We start from the raw sequence: 15,479 nt of genomic DNA, 5'->3' as shown, positions 1-15,479 counted from the left end.
CACCCTATCCATTGGGCCAAGTCTGCTTCCCTTTTTATTGTTTTTAGAAGTGCACCAGGGATTGAACCTGGGACCTCCCATGTGGGAAGCAGGTATTTGATTGCTTGAGCTACATCCACTCCCTAGGATAAATCAGGGAAGGATCCCATCTTCTGTAAGGCTCCAAATTAATAGGCAATTTTTATAAAGCAATGAAAGATTTTTAGGATTCCAAGAGACAGATACGAGTCAGAAGCGTTTTTCTGCTTTTGTTTCTTTTCCCTCTGCTGTTGAGTCCTTCTCCTTAAACCACTCTAAACCTATGAAGACCTGTTGAACTATTCCAAAGACAGGAAGACCTGGAGACCCCTATCCCAATTCCCACCCTTAGAAGGGGCAGACACAAAACTTACCTACATCCCTTTTTATTCAAGATGATTGATGGTTATGGCACCCAATTACAGCTTGTTCTTTCTTCTTTGAGCTTTGACAAGGTGGCCTGTTTTGACTCCCTAACAGATGACAGTGTAACAAACTTGCATCACTTCTCAGGATGCAGAGCAAGATATCAAAAGACATAGAGTCCATTTCATGCCTTCCTTCTCTCCTTTAGTTATAACATAGATATATGATTGCTCCTTAATAGACCTGCCTGGGTCTTACTATGTCATCCTTTCCCAATGACAGAGGACCAAGTCCACAGAGTCACAGAGGAGAGAAGCATATAGCATGGCATCTCTGTCCCTGTCTACCCCAGTACACCAAGGTCACACAGCCAGTCTGGGTAAAAGAGAAAGTATAATTTGGGGTTATAGGGTGGCACGAGACAGAGGAGGAAAAGAAAACGTGATAGAGATTGGGGGAAGGAGCAGGGAGCAGGTCCTTCTATGGGCCCTTTTCATTTCTCTGCAGCCCACCTCCCCTTCTATGCCAAACTTGGCAGGTCCTCCCCATTGGCACCACTCTGCAGTGGTCAGCCTTGGGGATAAAGGGCAGCTTTAAGCATTGTGCAGTCTCCTGTGTAGAAGCCTACTCGAGTGCAGCACTCCTTACCTGCCACTGTGAGCAACGACTGGGCTCCTAGTCTCTGACCAGCTCTGAGATTATGACCAATGGACTATGAGTACTGTTTTATACCCCACCCCATTCCATTTCCCATTCCCTGGTCCAATAGGATGCTGAATATATCTTCCCTCATTCTAAGTGTCCTTCAGCATATCCTCCTGAACTCTGCAGATCACCAATGAAGTTCCAAATTTGAATCACCAGCTCCTCTCTCTCCTCACAAGAACCCTCCCTGACAGCCACCAAGGTTTTATTTTAGTAGCTCACTTCACATTCTCTATGGGAATCCATGCACACACATGTCACCTACCCTGTTTGGCCTTGATCCACACTTGACCACAGTTCTTGTTCAATGTAGAACCAACCTTATAGCACTTGGCCCTTTAGAGACCCAGGCCCACCCGTCTTTGTTCCTGTCTACTCCCAGACCCTCATTGCCCAATCCATGTAGGCCTCCTCAGTGCCCCCTGTCCCATTGTAGCTGGCTCAGCAGCTTCTGACTCATGTTGTGTAGACCCAGCCCTGTAACCCATGCCCTGCATAGACCCTCTTTCCAGAAGCAAGGATCATCCTTTTCATCTGACTCGAATATCTATTAAGCCCCTTGGACAGAGTTTGCTATGTTCCTTCAGGGCACTTGACCCACATATCACCTGTGGTGACCAGGTTTCCAAGATGAAGAAGGAGTCCTGGTAATATTCCAAATTTTAAAAGTATAATCTTATCTGACTTATACATTTTGAGAAAATTCAATATATGAAATTAGGCAAAAATACTTTTGCATTTATGCTTTTCCCCACTATTCCACAGGTATATATAGGCTGTGCCCACCTGTGTCCATGTATGTCACTCCCAGAAATAGTACTTCCAAAGGTAGCATCCAAGTTCACCTCTTCCCTGGGGCTCAGAATAATTGATTGGGTAAATTTGATCTATCTAATTCCTTAGGAATTGTTATTCCTAGTGAGTTAATACAATGCTGTTCCCCCTTTCCCACTGTGACATGAACAACTTTGTGCCCTCAAACCAATTAACATACCCCTCTAGGCTGACCTATTGATTGGGAAGCAGGGTCTGGATGTCACCAGGTACCGAGTTCCTCTCCCCACCAATAACAGTGTAATTTGGGGGGAGGTGGCACAGTAGATGATCTCCCTAAGATATCATAAGTTTATTTGGGTTTTTACTCCCTTGATGAAAAAGTATCAACATTTTGCCAGTCTCAGAACAAATTTAGCAGTGAACTCTATTTCTCAATATGGCTAAATTTTTACATGTTTCACACACAAAACCTCATGGGAGGTTTGAGGAGGTTCTTCATAAGTGCCCCACTCAACATTGAAAAGCATCACACATAGGCTTTTCTTGTTTTTTGTGTTTTTTTAAAGATTTATTTTTTATTCCCCCTCCCCCCCTTTATCTGTTCTCTGTGTCTATCTACTGCGTGTTCTTCTTCGCCTGCTTCTGTTGTTGTCAGCGGCTCGGGAATCTGTGTTTCTTCTTGTGTTATCTTGTGTCAGCTCTCCGTGTTTGTGGTGCCATTTCTGGGGAGGCTGAACTTTCTTTTGCACTAGGCGGCTCTGCGTGGCAGGGCACTCCTTGTGCGCATCAGTACTGCGCGTGGGCCAGCTGCACACGGGTCAAGGAGACTCAGGGTTTGAACCGCGGACCTCCCTTGTGGTAGACGGATGCCCTAACCACTGGGCCAAGTACACTTCCCTCTTGTTTTTTATCACTGTATCTATTGCCTTACATCTGGATTCTGGGGTCAAGTGTTGGAGAAGCAGAAACAGAAGTGTGAGATGAGGAGCCCAAATAATAAGAAAGATGCAGGCGAAGAGTGACATTTTACAGTTTATCAAGATCAGAGCCCCCAACATGACTATTTTTGAAGTCTCTGTTTACAGAGTTTATTGGAAACAGCTTGAGAAGGCATGAATTGTTTCCAGCTTAGGCCTTAACCTTACATTACCTTGGACAAGTGACTTGACTCTCTCAGCCTCAGTTATCTGGTCTATAACGACTTTACAGAGTTGCTGTGATTATGAACCTGTAAAAACTAACACCTATAAAAATTAACACCAAGGACACAATGCAGAGAAATTGTGTTATCTAAAATAAGAGATGTTTGCTCTTTGAAATCATTTCAAGGGTGAGATTGGGGCATCCCACTCTTGCCTGAGGGATCTGAACCATGTAAGTCCCTTTGACCTGGACAATCAGTTGTGATTTCCAACCCAGGCACAGAGCTTCAGATGTCAGGTTTCTGAAGACAACATTACACATTTATCTTAACACTGTAGTCTCCAATGAAACAGGTCCCCAAGTTCGCTTCTCAGCCCAAGCATGTTGACTCAATCACACAAGGCCTGCTTTGCCTTGAGTTCCATCAAAACTGATTAATATAAATTTTATCTAAGCCCCACCCTTCCTAAACTCATATATTAACCCTGTCTCTTCCCTTTTTTTGGTGAGCCACAGCTCTCCTTAAAAAAAAAAAATTACTCAAGTGAAATAAGCTTATTCAGAACTGACAAAATTGAAATGTATGTTAGAAACCTTTAAACAGTGAATATGTTACCTAAGTACAATTACGCTTGCAGACATACATGTTCACACACACACGACATACTGATTCTGGCCAAGAGAAAAAAAAGATGCTACAAATATTGTCAAGTTTTTAAAAAGATTTATTTATCTCCCTGGCATAGATTAAGCACTCAAAAAATATTTGTTGATAGAATTATTGTTACGCCCCCATGTACAGGAGCAGCATTTAAAAGAGGAAATAAGTGATCTCCTATCACCGTTAATTTTTTTTTTTTTTTTTTTTTTTTTACTGGAGATAATTAAACCTTGAGAAGGCAAGCGGACCAAAGCTACACAAGTCAACGAGGCAGATAAACTTAAGTGGGCAAGGTGAGCCCGGATGGAGCCTGAGTGAGCAGATTCCGGCGCCAGGAGGCAGAGCTGAACCAACTTTTCCGAAGGTCCCGCCTCTGCCTCTTTGTGCCTGCCCTTATCTCCTCCTCCTCTTCCACTGCCTCATTCCCACATCGGCCGCCTCGGCAGTGGTGAAGCAGTTTCCGCCCTAAGAAGGGTGGGACTTCCTTTTCCGATCTCGCGAGTAATTAGGGAAGCTAGTGGCCACATTTCTTGCTCGCTTTTCTTCTGGATTCCCCGTCATAGTTCCGCCCTTACTATCTTTAGTTCCGGCCAGGGAAAAACCACTTCCAACCGGAGAGGGGGCCGACCCACTCAGGATGCCGAGGGCGCAGGTCCGGCCCACCCAGTTTCTCCCCGCACTTCTGCCATCATCGTCTCCTCCACCTCGGTGCCTTCCGGTCACGAACGACGCAAAAGCAGCCCATTCCTCCCAACTCAAGAAGGGAGTCCCCTCCTCCTCTACTGCACTCCAGGAGAAGGAAAAGCGGAGAGGAAACAACTCTGTGCCTTCCGCCAGCTTTTGGCTTTGCCTTCCCGCGCCTCACCACTCAGCCCATCCAACTAAACGGAGACGAACCCGCATTCGCCCTGAGAGGCGGGACATCTTCCTAACTCCGCTCTCGCGAGCTCTCGGCAGTCTCGCGATATCCGACGCCCGACTTGTGCGCCCGGGAAACCCCGTCGTTCCCTTTCCCCTGGCTGGCAGCGCGGAGGCCGCACGGTAAGCTACTCGCTCCGGCTCGGCCTGGGAGCGGGGCATCGGGGCCAGGGTCCCCGCCCCGAGAGCGCGCGCCTGAGGGCTCCGGAGCACCCGGCGGGGACGCTCCACCCATTGGAGCCGCGACCACGTGCGAGCGGCAGGCCCGGGCATGTCCTGTCGGCGCGGGCTAAGAACCGGGGCCGGGCCTGGTGGGCGGCGGGGCGTTGGTGAGGTCCTCAGAATCCCGGGACTTAGGGAGTTTGCTTGGATGTTAACGAGCGGACGCCCATCTGTGTTCGTGGAACTCTGAGAGACTGGGGTCTTTGAATTCTGTAAGACCCTCCGGAACCCGGGCCCTTCAGAATCTGGAGTTAAAGGTAGCATCTTCGGGAGTTAAGACGGATGGTTATGGTTGCCGTGGAGCTTAGAGGAGAGGGACAGGCCTGGCCCAGGTTCCTGTCAGTCGTCCCCACCAGGCCCTGTGCTCACAAGATTCTTTTCTTGCAGATGCCTGGAGTTACTGTAAAAGACGTGAACCAGCAAGAGTTCGTCAGAGCTCTGGCAGCCTTTCTCAAAAAGTGAGTGTGAGATAAGCGGTTCAAAGCCGACTGAGGCTGATGCCTTTGCCTGACCTCTGGGGACTCCAGTGTGTGGTCTCCTCTTCTTGTGAGAGACTAGGATTGCAGTTTAATGTCAACACCCTTTCTTTGTATCCTGGAAATATTTTTAGGCTCCTGATAATCCACAGTTTTATCGAGGACAGGAGTTTGGTGGGGTAAAGAAATCTGTGGAGACTCCTGAATTGTACCTTACCTTACCTTTCCCGATCCCAGGTCCGGGAAGCTGAAAGTTCCTGAATGGGTAGACACTGTCAAGCTGGCCAAGCATAAAGAGCTTGCTCCCTACGATGAGAACTGGTTCTACACACGAGCTGGTAAGGAACTGGGGCGCTGGGCTGGGAGTGGGGACTGTGATCCCTAACAAAGACCATACTTCCCCGCCTTTTGAGCACTTTATCCACCCACCTACCCACCTCCAGAGTTGCAGGAGGAGGACCTTTGGCTCTTGTCACCACATGCTTTAAGTGATGTCTAGTAATCTCTCACATTTGAAGCTGTTTTTCCATTTATAAGAGGTTTGTGTGAGAACTTGCGGCTTTGTCTGAGTTGCAAGGGAAACCCAGGGATAAACAAGTGCTCACGTTTTACTTAGAGGTGGTTCGGTTTAGGAAGAGGTGATATCCACCTATTCTAGTTGCAGAGAGTCATGTTACCTGGGTTCAAATCCGTCTCTGCACCTTAACTAGATGTGTGACCTGTGCCTGTTTCTCTAAAATGGGACTAGTGGTTATGCCAGCAGTTGGAATGCTTAGAAATGTGTGCTTCTACAGAGTAACCATCCAAGAGATGTTAACTGTCTTTGCTGTTTTGATTTTGTTCACATCATCACAACAACCCGTCTCCTCCTTGTCTCTAACCAGTTGTTTCTAATTGAGTAGTTGGAGATCAGGCCATGTCCCTCCTTGCTCTAAACCCTCACAGGATTCCTTAGTGCCCAAAAGAAAGTGTTCAACCCTTAACACCTGTAATCCTTTGCTTGTTCCCTTTCTGGTAATTGCTTTTAATGACCCAGTAATAACCTAAGTTATCCTTACTGCAGTGCTGGTTCTCACCTGACCTTGAATCTCTGGCTTCCACAAGCTATCATCCCCACAAAGGCCCCTAACCCAATGGGTTGTGCTGAGGTGGCAGCCTGTACACAGAACTGAAGTGGCTCCTCTGTCTTTCAAAAGTTTGTCTCCAGATAGGAGGTTGAGTTTGAAAATTGGCAAAATTCCAGAAAGAACTTGATACAATTTGTCAGGCATTTCAGAACATGAAGCATTTGTAGGTTTCCAAGTCTGCATGCATCAAATTTCTCTGAGGTCCACTGTATTTCAGGCCCTGGTCTGGACAAAAAAAAAAAGCAGGCCTAGTGCTGGGAGGCTGACTTGGCCAGGCACACAAATCTTGGGAAGCAAACAAGGATGTCTTGTCCTGAGTGGTTGTGGCAATGCCTTCAGAATCAGCTATGTTTCTAGGTTTAGGAAAAGGAGTCGTAATGGCTTTTCTTATTGGAGGGTTCAATGTATATAAATTATATAATACCTGGTGGTAATTTACACCTATAGAAAGCACCAAAATGGGGCTGGTTGTGTCTTACAGCTGGAAGAACTTGATGACAGGGACGTTAAGTGACCTGGCTGAGTTCTGCCAGCCGGTAGGGCCACAGTACACCCCACCAAGGCGAGGAGTGATGAATAGGGAATGGGATGAACCCTGGCTAATAAATATAGGTGAACCTGCTGGCAGTTTTTACAGTTACTGTGTCCCCGTTCTGCCCAGCTGCCCTAGTCTCGCAGGGTGGTGGTTTGAGACAGTATCGTGGCTCTCAGATACGTTTTCATAGTGGTTTGGTCACGGCTTTTGTATACATTTCTACTGCAGTAACAGTTATTATGACAGACTGTGACTCACAAAGCCCAAAATATTTGCTATCTGGCCCTTAGCTTTTTTTTACGTTTTCTTAGAAAAAAATTTAGAGGCTCCTGTTGCAGAATCTGGGTGGCTTCCACCTAGTCAGGCAGCTCATTATAGTTGGGCAAGTAGTAGGAGTCACCCATTATTCCAAAGAAGTCACATTGGGAGGGCATGGCAGACTGGGTCTCTCCAGAATTGGAGTACTGCTTGTTCTTTTCTGTTACTTTGGGTCATGGAACCTGGTCCATTTGCTGCTCCTGGGGGTTTGAGGCTAAAGCAGAGAAGCAGCAACCTGTCCTATAAGGCTAGGGTGTGGAGCTAAAGGGGACTGTGGCAAAACACAGGGCCCTCTGGTTGGTCTGAAAGAGGGGGCACAGCTGAATGAGGGAGCAAGAAGCCCCAAAGCAGGGGTCTATGGTAGGGTGAGGGGGGGGGTGGAGATCTGCTGTAAGGGGAGGAGCCATGTCAGACAGGGAGAAGGCCGTCGTGGGTCATTTTATAGGATTTGATATTTCAATCTTTGTAGCTTCTAGTGGGTCAGAAAAATAATTTATAGCATGAACTTGTAAGAGAGTGGGGTGGGCGGAGGGGATCCTTGTAAAACAGGACAAAGGTTCTTACCTAAACCAGGCAGGCTTTGTACGGTGCAAAGAGTTGGGAAGAGCCCCATCTCCCCCCCTTAGAAGAAACTAATGTTTCAGTTTTATTGGCCTGTAAGGACTCCTGAAGTATCTCCATGTGAACCAGCTGGAGGAGCATGGGTAGGATTCAGACCCTGGTCTATCTGACCGCTCAGGGCTTGGCTGCCTCTTTCCATACTTAGCCCAGGTGGAACATCAGGCATGTGAATTTAGAGGTGGAGGAGGCTGGAGGTAAACAGTGTGGAAGATCTGCTTCTGGGGGAAAGGGGACACCTCACCTGGTCAGTTCCACTCCCCCCATAGCTGACAGCAGTGGCAGCTGAGCTGGGGGCAGGTGGGGTAAGGTCTTGTTGGCTGGACCCTGGCCAGCACCTGGTTCCTCCACAGGTAATTGAAGGAGCAGACACTTGGTTCTGAAGACCTGCTTGATCTTCAGGTCACAGGAGAGAATTCACTTGGATGGACAATTTGCTGGTCTCTGGAGAGTGAGGGATGATATGGGGCCCCCATCTTTGAGCTCCCTAGCCGGGGAGGGTCGCACAATGGAACTGTTTGGTCACTTCCACAGAGTGGGTCCCAACTCCTTGAAATTCATGGGCCCTGAGGTAGAAGGCCAGAGTAGGGGTTTTTAACGGACCAGTGGTGTCCCCTCTGGAGCCTGTTTGCCTTTCTGTATAAAGACTTCTTTGTCACCTTCCCACTGAATTGTACCAAGGCCATCTTGTTGCCTAAAGGAAGGGTACTGGTGAAATGCAAGGGGGACAGGGCCCAGCTGGCAAGGGTTCCATGTCAGCAGCAATGTCAGCACAGCAGAAGCCTCGGTTTCTCTGGAGGCTGGGGTCTGAACAGCGTCTTAGAGGAGAAACAGGGACTGTCCTGTGGCCATGCAGCAACCGGCTGGCAGTCACTCTAGGGACAAGGGCCCCTGTTTGCAGGGAGGAGGGCCATTCCCTCCAGTTGCTGTGCAGAACTCTTGACAATGGGGCCTTCTGGTCTCCTCATTCCCAGGTGGTGGCATGTGGAGATGAGATTCACATGCCCACAGCGCCTCAGGTTCCACCTCACATTAGTGTTGCTAGGCCCAGACGAGCTCAGGAAAGGAGCCCTAGCTGAGTTGAGAGGGGTGGCCTGCCCAGTCACACAGCTGCAGCAGTACCCACTCTATGCTCAGGGCACTAGATCGTGGGAGCGCTGGGGGCGGGGTTGGGGAGAGGTGGTACACATTGGCCTCCTGGCACACACAATTTGAGAAGGTGGCCATGGGGAGGCCCTTCCCTCTCAGCCTGCCTCATCTGGAGAGGAGACTGTTCTGCCTGAGAAGGTCCTCAGGTCTCCTCTTCCCATCCCCAGCTTCCACAGCGCGGCACCTGTACCTCCGGGGTGGCGCTGGGGTTGGCTCCATGACCAAGATCTACGGGGGACGTCAGAGAAACGGTGTCATGCCCAGTCACTTCAGCCGAGGCTCCAAGAGTGTGGCCCGCCGGGTCCTCCAAGCCCTGGAGGGGCTGAAAATGGTGGAAAAGGACCAAGATGGGTAAGCAGGGAAGGGGGTCTTGTTGAGGAGCCTGGGGACCAGGGCAACAGCACTCACATGGTTTGTAGACAGGAGGTTGTCAGGCCTCTGCACAGTCCTGCCCCATCCTCTTTGGCTGACTACCTCGAGCTCAGGGAAGGTAATTTAGCGACTGTCCGCTTTCATTAGCCTGCTCGTTAACTTCCCCCAATTGATTTTTCGGGGCTCTTGATCAAATGCTTGCACAAACGACACCCTGTCAACTCCCAGAGGGCTCTGCTGTTGCCCCAGCTCATTAGAATGGCCTACTGGGGTCCTCAGTGCGACTCGGCTAGAGTCATGTGGCAGCACCACCAGGTGCCTTTTAGAAGGCTGGCCCATGGCCGGGGCCAGACGGGGGGTCTAGGGGCTGTGAGCCTACACTCACCAGGGCACATGGTCCTTCCCTCCCACAGTGGTCGCAAACTGACACCTCAGGGACAGAGAGATCTGGACAGAATCGCTGGACAGGTAAGGCCTAGGTGTGGGTGGGTGCTGGGCCCTTTGATGGTTCCATGGGTGTGTCTGAGCCCCTGGAGGGCACAGCCCAGAGCAATGGGGGTCAGCCCAGGCTGTTTGGAAGTCCTGGGTGGAGAAAAGGAATGTACCTGGCAGGCTTTCCTGCCGGGTCTGGTTGAGGATTGGGGTCTGGCTAGCCAGATGCTGTGGTGGAGCTCAGACCCGGGGTCTGTTCTTCTTTCAGCACAGACAACCCTCAGTGTGAGCGTTCTTAGGAGATTGTGGCTGCAGGGTTTTGCCTTCATTTGTGCTTACTGAGCCTCATGCAGGGCACCATGGGTGAGGTGGAGATGCGGGGAGGGGGGGATAATTTTATTATGAGTCAGGCCGCAGAACCCAAGTCTCCATCTGGAATCTCACTGACTGGCTGGATGCCCTGGGGGAGAGTCGCTTGCCTTTGCAACCAGCCTCCCAGTCTGTAGAGTAGATTTACTTGTGAAAGCGTGGCTGCTGAGGACACAGTGGGTCACTACTTCAGGAGCCCCACCAGACCTAGTGTTGGCTTGGTGGTGTTTGTTTTCTTTTGTATCATTGACTCCAGCCTCTTAGGAGCCTTGGAGTGTTTTGTCACTTGTCCCAAGTGTTACGAAAGAGTGAAAGGTACCTTGGAGTCGAGGGCGGCTGGGAATGAGAAGGTGATTCCTTCTAGGGCAGAGCAGGCTCCTGTCTGCCTGGTTAGTGACCCAGGGCCTAGCATGGAACATAAATGTTCACAGTTTGCTCTCCCCTTACAGGGTAGTAGGCAAAAGACAGAATCCAAATGCCTCTTTAAAATGGGAGAATACCCAGGGTTGTGAGGATGAGACAAATGTGTTTGAAGCAAGTGAGGCTGTTGGGCACGCAGGAGTGGTCAGTCCCTGGTAGGTACTTCTCAGGTGCTCCAGCAGACCCCACTAATCTTCTCCATCTTTTCCCACAGGTGGCCGCTGCCAACAAGAAACATTAGAACAAATGATGCTGGGTTAATAAATTGCCTCATTCGTATTCCTGGTCTGGCCTGTCTTGATTGGCTGCTTCCCACCCGTTTTGGAGGGGGTGGTGGTAAGGAAGGAGCACCTTATTTCCCATGCAAAAGAGGAAAGCCAGGGGCCCAGCATTCCCAGTTGAAACTGCTCCCCAAGTGGGCAAGAAGTCCTGGCTGGGTGGGACCCAGGAGATCTCAGGCCTCCCCCATATCCTGCCTTTGCACTCAGAAAATGAGTGGCGTTTTGGGCAATGGCTTGGGCTACTGGGATCTGCACCGGAAAGAAGAGCCAGACCCTGCTCCGTGCGGCCCCTCAGGGTATGCCTCCCGTGCTTTCTCTCACTCCCCTGCCTGTGCCAGTCGTCCTCAGGTGCCCAGGGGAGGGGTCACATCCTGTGTGAAACCGCTGTTGGAGGAGCTGGTCCTGGGAGGCTTTTAAGCGCATGGCCTCGGGCTCTGAAGGAGCCTGTAGGACTCACCCCAGAATTGTGTTGAAGGTGCAGACTGGTGGCGTGCGGGCTCTTCGCCCCGGCTGCGGCTTGGACCGTCCCTTGGCGTCCTGCGTGGTGCCACCTCCGCGGTCCTGCACGTCGATTGGCTCTCGGCTGGAGGGGCTGGGGCCTCGGCAGTGGTTGGGCGCCTGCTCGGGTCGGGAGGTCCGGACGACATTCAGGGGCCCGTGAGCCGGAAGGGGCTCCTGCTGGCTGGCTGCGGTCAGCTCCACCTCGCCATAGGGGAAGGCTGAGGTTCTGATCCTCAGCTGGCGTGGTCATCCCCCGAGTTGTCCACCAGCGCCAGCTAGGTACCCTGACCCTGACTTGTTGCCCCCTTTCCCTCCAGGGCCGAGCTGGGCTTTGAAGTCCAAACGACTTGGGTTCAAATCCCAACTTGCCTGTCCTGTAACGCTTACTCCTTAAACTCGAGGACCCCACAAGATAACACTTAAAGCCCGGGCGCAGGGCAGCACACCTGACAGTGTCAGATGACATTAGCCAAATTTAATCCTGAGGTGATAAAATGTGCGTCTGTCAAGCCAGAGGCTCCTAAATCCCTGTGAGGAATGAAACCCCACCCCTCCCAGCCCTGCGGCTTCCAGCGCTGGAAGCTGTGTGTTTCACAAGCGGGGCCTATGCGTGCCAGGTGCTTTACAAACGTATCCTTTAATACAGGCAGCACCCGGTGAAGCAGGTGCTGACACCTGCTTTTGAGACGGGGAGAGTAAGTCACAGGTTAGGTCATTTGGCTCCAACCTTCGGACTCAGCTATCACAGTGCACTGTCCCTCGGGAAGTGAGAGAAATGGGAAATTGCAGCCAATTCCTCCTCCCCGTTCTGGACTCCAGGTTCCTTTTGTAGAATGCTAATGAGACTATTTCCCAGGGCCGTCGTGAGAAGCCAATGCCCAGCAGGCGTCTGGTTCACGCAAGGACTAGGTCCGGGGCTGCTGGGTGAGTGGGACTTACAGGTGCCTGGGCAGGTGAGTGGGGCCCGGGGAGGCCCGTGCTCCAGCAGCTGCACCACTCCAGCCGCTAGGGGGCAGTCGAGGGCCTGGAAATCGGCTCAGCTGCTGAAGGAGCAGAGGAAGGAAAGGGAATTCCTAGAGCTGCAGGCTCTGAACCCAGGCCTCTTCCTGGAAGGGGGTCCTAAGGAGGAACTGAGGCACAGAGAGACTAATGATCTGCCCAAAGTTACACACCAAGAGGTACAACAGAACACCTTGGTCCCTGGAGGGAAGTGGGGAGGACACTGGAGCCCGAGAAAGGGAGCCAACTCTGTCCTAGCAACTCTGCTAAGTGCATAGTGTAATATTCTCACTGCCTCATCAAGTGGAGGAATTGTGGCCATACCACAGGAGAGAAAACTCAGACAACCATTGGGCTGGCAGAGCCAGGGTTCAAACCCTGGTTCACTGACTCTTGAGGTCCAAGCTCTTCTGTGCAGGTGACTGTTGCATTTCCTTAAAAGTATAAAATACTCCAGGGACGCAAACAAAACAGTGTTTAATAAGTTAACAGGGAAGTGGCTGTGGCTCAGTTGATTGGGCTCTCGTCTACCATGTGGGAGGCCCTGGGTTCATGTCCCAGGGCCTCCTTGTGAAGGCAAGCTGGCCGCGCCCGTGGAGAGCTGGCGCAGAAGATGACACAACAAAGGGAGACAAGCAGACACAGAAGAACACACAGCAAATGGACACAGAGCAAACAGCAAGCAAGCCGCAAGGGTGGGGGGGGGTGTAAATAAATAAAAATAAATATTTAAAAAAAAAACACTGCAGTCAGAAAATAAAAAATAACAAAAAAGACCCATGGGGGGAGCGAGCGGAGCAGGTGCCACGGGCTGTGGAGGCCCGGGCCGGGGCTCGGAGCTCCCGCGACCCGACAGCCTCGCGGAGCCCTGGGATGTGAGGAGGAGGGCGGCGGCGACAGCAGTGGTGGCCGAGACAGAAAATGGCCAAGGAAAGGTGCCTTAAAAAGTCCTTTCAGGACAGTCTTGAAGACATAAAGAAACGAAAGAAAGAGAAAAGGAATAAAAACTTGGAAGAAATTGGCAAGCGCAAGTCTTTGATAGCTGCCCCGTGCCAAACAGCACTTCTACACTCCTGAAAAATTACCAGGACAACAATAGAATGTTAGTTTTAGCTTTGGAAAATGAAAAATCCAAAGTGAGAGAAGCCCAAGATATCATCCTAGAGCTCAGAAAAGAATGTTATTACCTCACATGCCAGTTCTATGCATTGAAAGAAAAACTTACTTGACAAGAAACTGAAGAACCTGCTCAGAGTCTGGACGTATGTCCCTCTGGAATGGACTCCATTAGTAATGACAACTCCAGGGAATTATTTGTGAAGAATTTACGGCAAAGTCCTCTTCAGGAAGCTGGCCCTCCAGGGCAGGAAGAGTCATTCCAAAGAGAAGAGCAAACTCCTACTGTTTCAGACAAATTGGGACTTGATTTTGAGTCAAGTGAAGATAAGCCTACTGATCAGGTCTTACCTAGAACTGTATCTGTTCGTCACAATTTAAAAAAGCGTTTTAACAGTCTATGCCAATTTGATGCTGTGGATAACTTTGAAACCAGTCATTTGACCATAGAATCTTTTAAATTAGAAAGAATTCGCTTTGCTGACCCATTTATAAATCTACACATATCTGAAAATGTAGACCAAAACATTTCTCAGGGGAACAAGGACCAAATTAACTTACCACCAAAACCGATTTACCCAGCAAGTCTTAATAAAACAAAAGAAGTCATTTTAGAGTCTAAATCTGAGCAAACTAAAACTAAGCGTATAGATGCACAAAGAAGAAAACGAGAAAAAAGAAAAGTGAACAGAAGAAGAAAAAGTATATATCAAGATATAAAGGGAACAAGAATGAAAGTAAAAAAACTGTTTCTGAAAAAAAATTGGATGAACTTCTCCATGCCAGTGATGCTTACAATTTTAATTTGGAAGAGGGTATTCACCTCACTCCTTTCCGGCAAAATAAAAAGAGCGGTGATTCTAAAAGAGAAGAAAGCAACAATGACTCTGAAGTGAGCATCTGTGAGTCATATGGGTCAGGAGATGATTCTGATGACCTCTATTTGCCTCCTAAAAATACTTGCAAACACATTCAAAATCTCACCAGCTAACCGCTTAGGAGCCCAATCACCAAGCCACGATCCAAAAGAACACTAAAACATACAGAAGAAAAAGAGACCCAGGGTTCCAAGCCAACAAAAACACCTACCAAGAAAACTCCTACCAGTGCACCACCTGAAACTCACCAGTCAGCTCATCTTGGCCTGAAGGACATCACCAATGTCTCCTTGTCTCCCGCAGTGAAAATCAGAAAACTTTCTTTCTCCAAAAAAGAGTAAAGAAAGCCCAGCAGCTTCTCTGCGTAAGCGCAGGTGCACAGCCATTGTGAACTATAAGGAACCCACTCTCGCTTCGAAATTGAAAAGAGGAGACCCTTTTACAGATTTGTGTTTCTTGAATTCTCCTATTTTCAAGACAAAAAAGGACTCCAGACGCAGTTCTACAAAAAAAATGTATTAAGGAAATACAGTGAAGCTTTTGTTGGATGCTGTTGAAATTCATCTGATAACTCTCTTGCTCAAAGAAAACTTTGTAAGATAGTACCCCCAGTGAGTCGAATTATTGCTGTAGAATATTCTCTTGACAGGACCGTGTAGATCATGAGCATTTCTTCAGAACTACTTAAAGTGTGATCATTGATCTTAACCTTAACTAACCTTTAATAAAGTTGTATTTATTTAAAAAAAAAAAAAAGACCCATGAACCTATCAACCAGCTTAAGAAATAAAACAAGAAGGAGCAGAGGTGGCTCAAGCCATTACGTGTCTCCCTTCCACATGGGAGGTCCAGGGTTCAGTTCCCAGTGCCTCCTAAAAAGAAGCGGGCACACAACAGACACAGAGAGCAGACAGTGAGCACAAATAACGGGAGTGGGGTGAGAGGTCGGGATAAATAAATCTTTAAGATATAAAATCAAGGCTGGCAGTGTCCTCTGTGTGTCCTTCCCCAGAGAAGTAGCCACTCTTAGGAATAGGGCATTTGTCATCCCCCTGAATGATGCTACTCTCACCACAGG

The 15,479-nt window shown here is 49.3% G+C and overlaps 1 protein-coding gene and 1 pseudogene across 1 annotated transcript; both read left to right on the top strand.

Annotated features, from left to right (window-relative positions):
- Window positions 1–4,173: 4,173 nt before the first annotated feature.
- On the top strand, window positions 4,174–10,905 carry RPS19 (ribosomal protein S19). The gene is made up of 6 exons (XM_004460075.5): window positions 4,174–4,711; window positions 5,198–5,268; window positions 5,524–5,624; window positions 9,201–9,384; window positions 9,819–9,873; window positions 10,841–10,905. The coding sequence occupies exons 2-6, from the start codon at window positions 5,198–5,200 to the stop codon at window positions 10,865–10,867; spliced, it is 438 nt and encodes a 145-aa protein (XP_004460132.1). The 5' UTR covers window positions 4,174–4,711; the 3' UTR covers window positions 10,868–10,905.
- Window positions 10,906–12,947: 2,042 nt separating this feature from the next.
- LOC101437558 (shugoshin 1 pseudogene) lies at window positions 12,948–15,338 on the top strand (annotated as a pseudogene).
- The last annotated feature ends 141 nt before the right edge of the window (window positions 15,339–15,479 follow it).

Source organism: Dasypus novemcinctus, chromosome 18, assembly GCF_030445035.2.
Source record: "Dasypus novemcinctus isolate mDasNov1 chromosome 18, mDasNov1.1.hap2, whole genome shotgun sequence".
In the NCBI taxonomy this organism is placed as follows: domain Eukaryota; kingdom Metazoa; phylum Chordata; class Mammalia; order Cingulata; family Dasypodidae; genus Dasypus; species Dasypus novemcinctus.
The sequence above is the reverse complement of the archived record's forward strand: the minus strand, read 5'-3'. Positions and strand labels throughout refer to the sequence as shown.

Bases quoted from the DNA above. Each gene is read 5' to 3' on its own strand.
- RPS19 (XM_004460075.5), top strand. From the start codon at position 5,198: ATGCCTGGAGTTACTGTAAAAGACGTGAACCAGCAAGAGTTCGTCAGA. The intron at 5,269-5,523 runs GTGAGTGTGAGA...TCCCGATCCCAG, and splicing joins CTGGCAGCCTTTCTCAAAAA to GTCCGGGAAGCTGAAAGTTC. The intron at 9,385-9,818 runs GTAAGCAGGGAA...TCCCTCCCACAG, and splicing joins GTGGAAAAGGACCAAGATGG to TGGTCGCAAACTGACACCTC.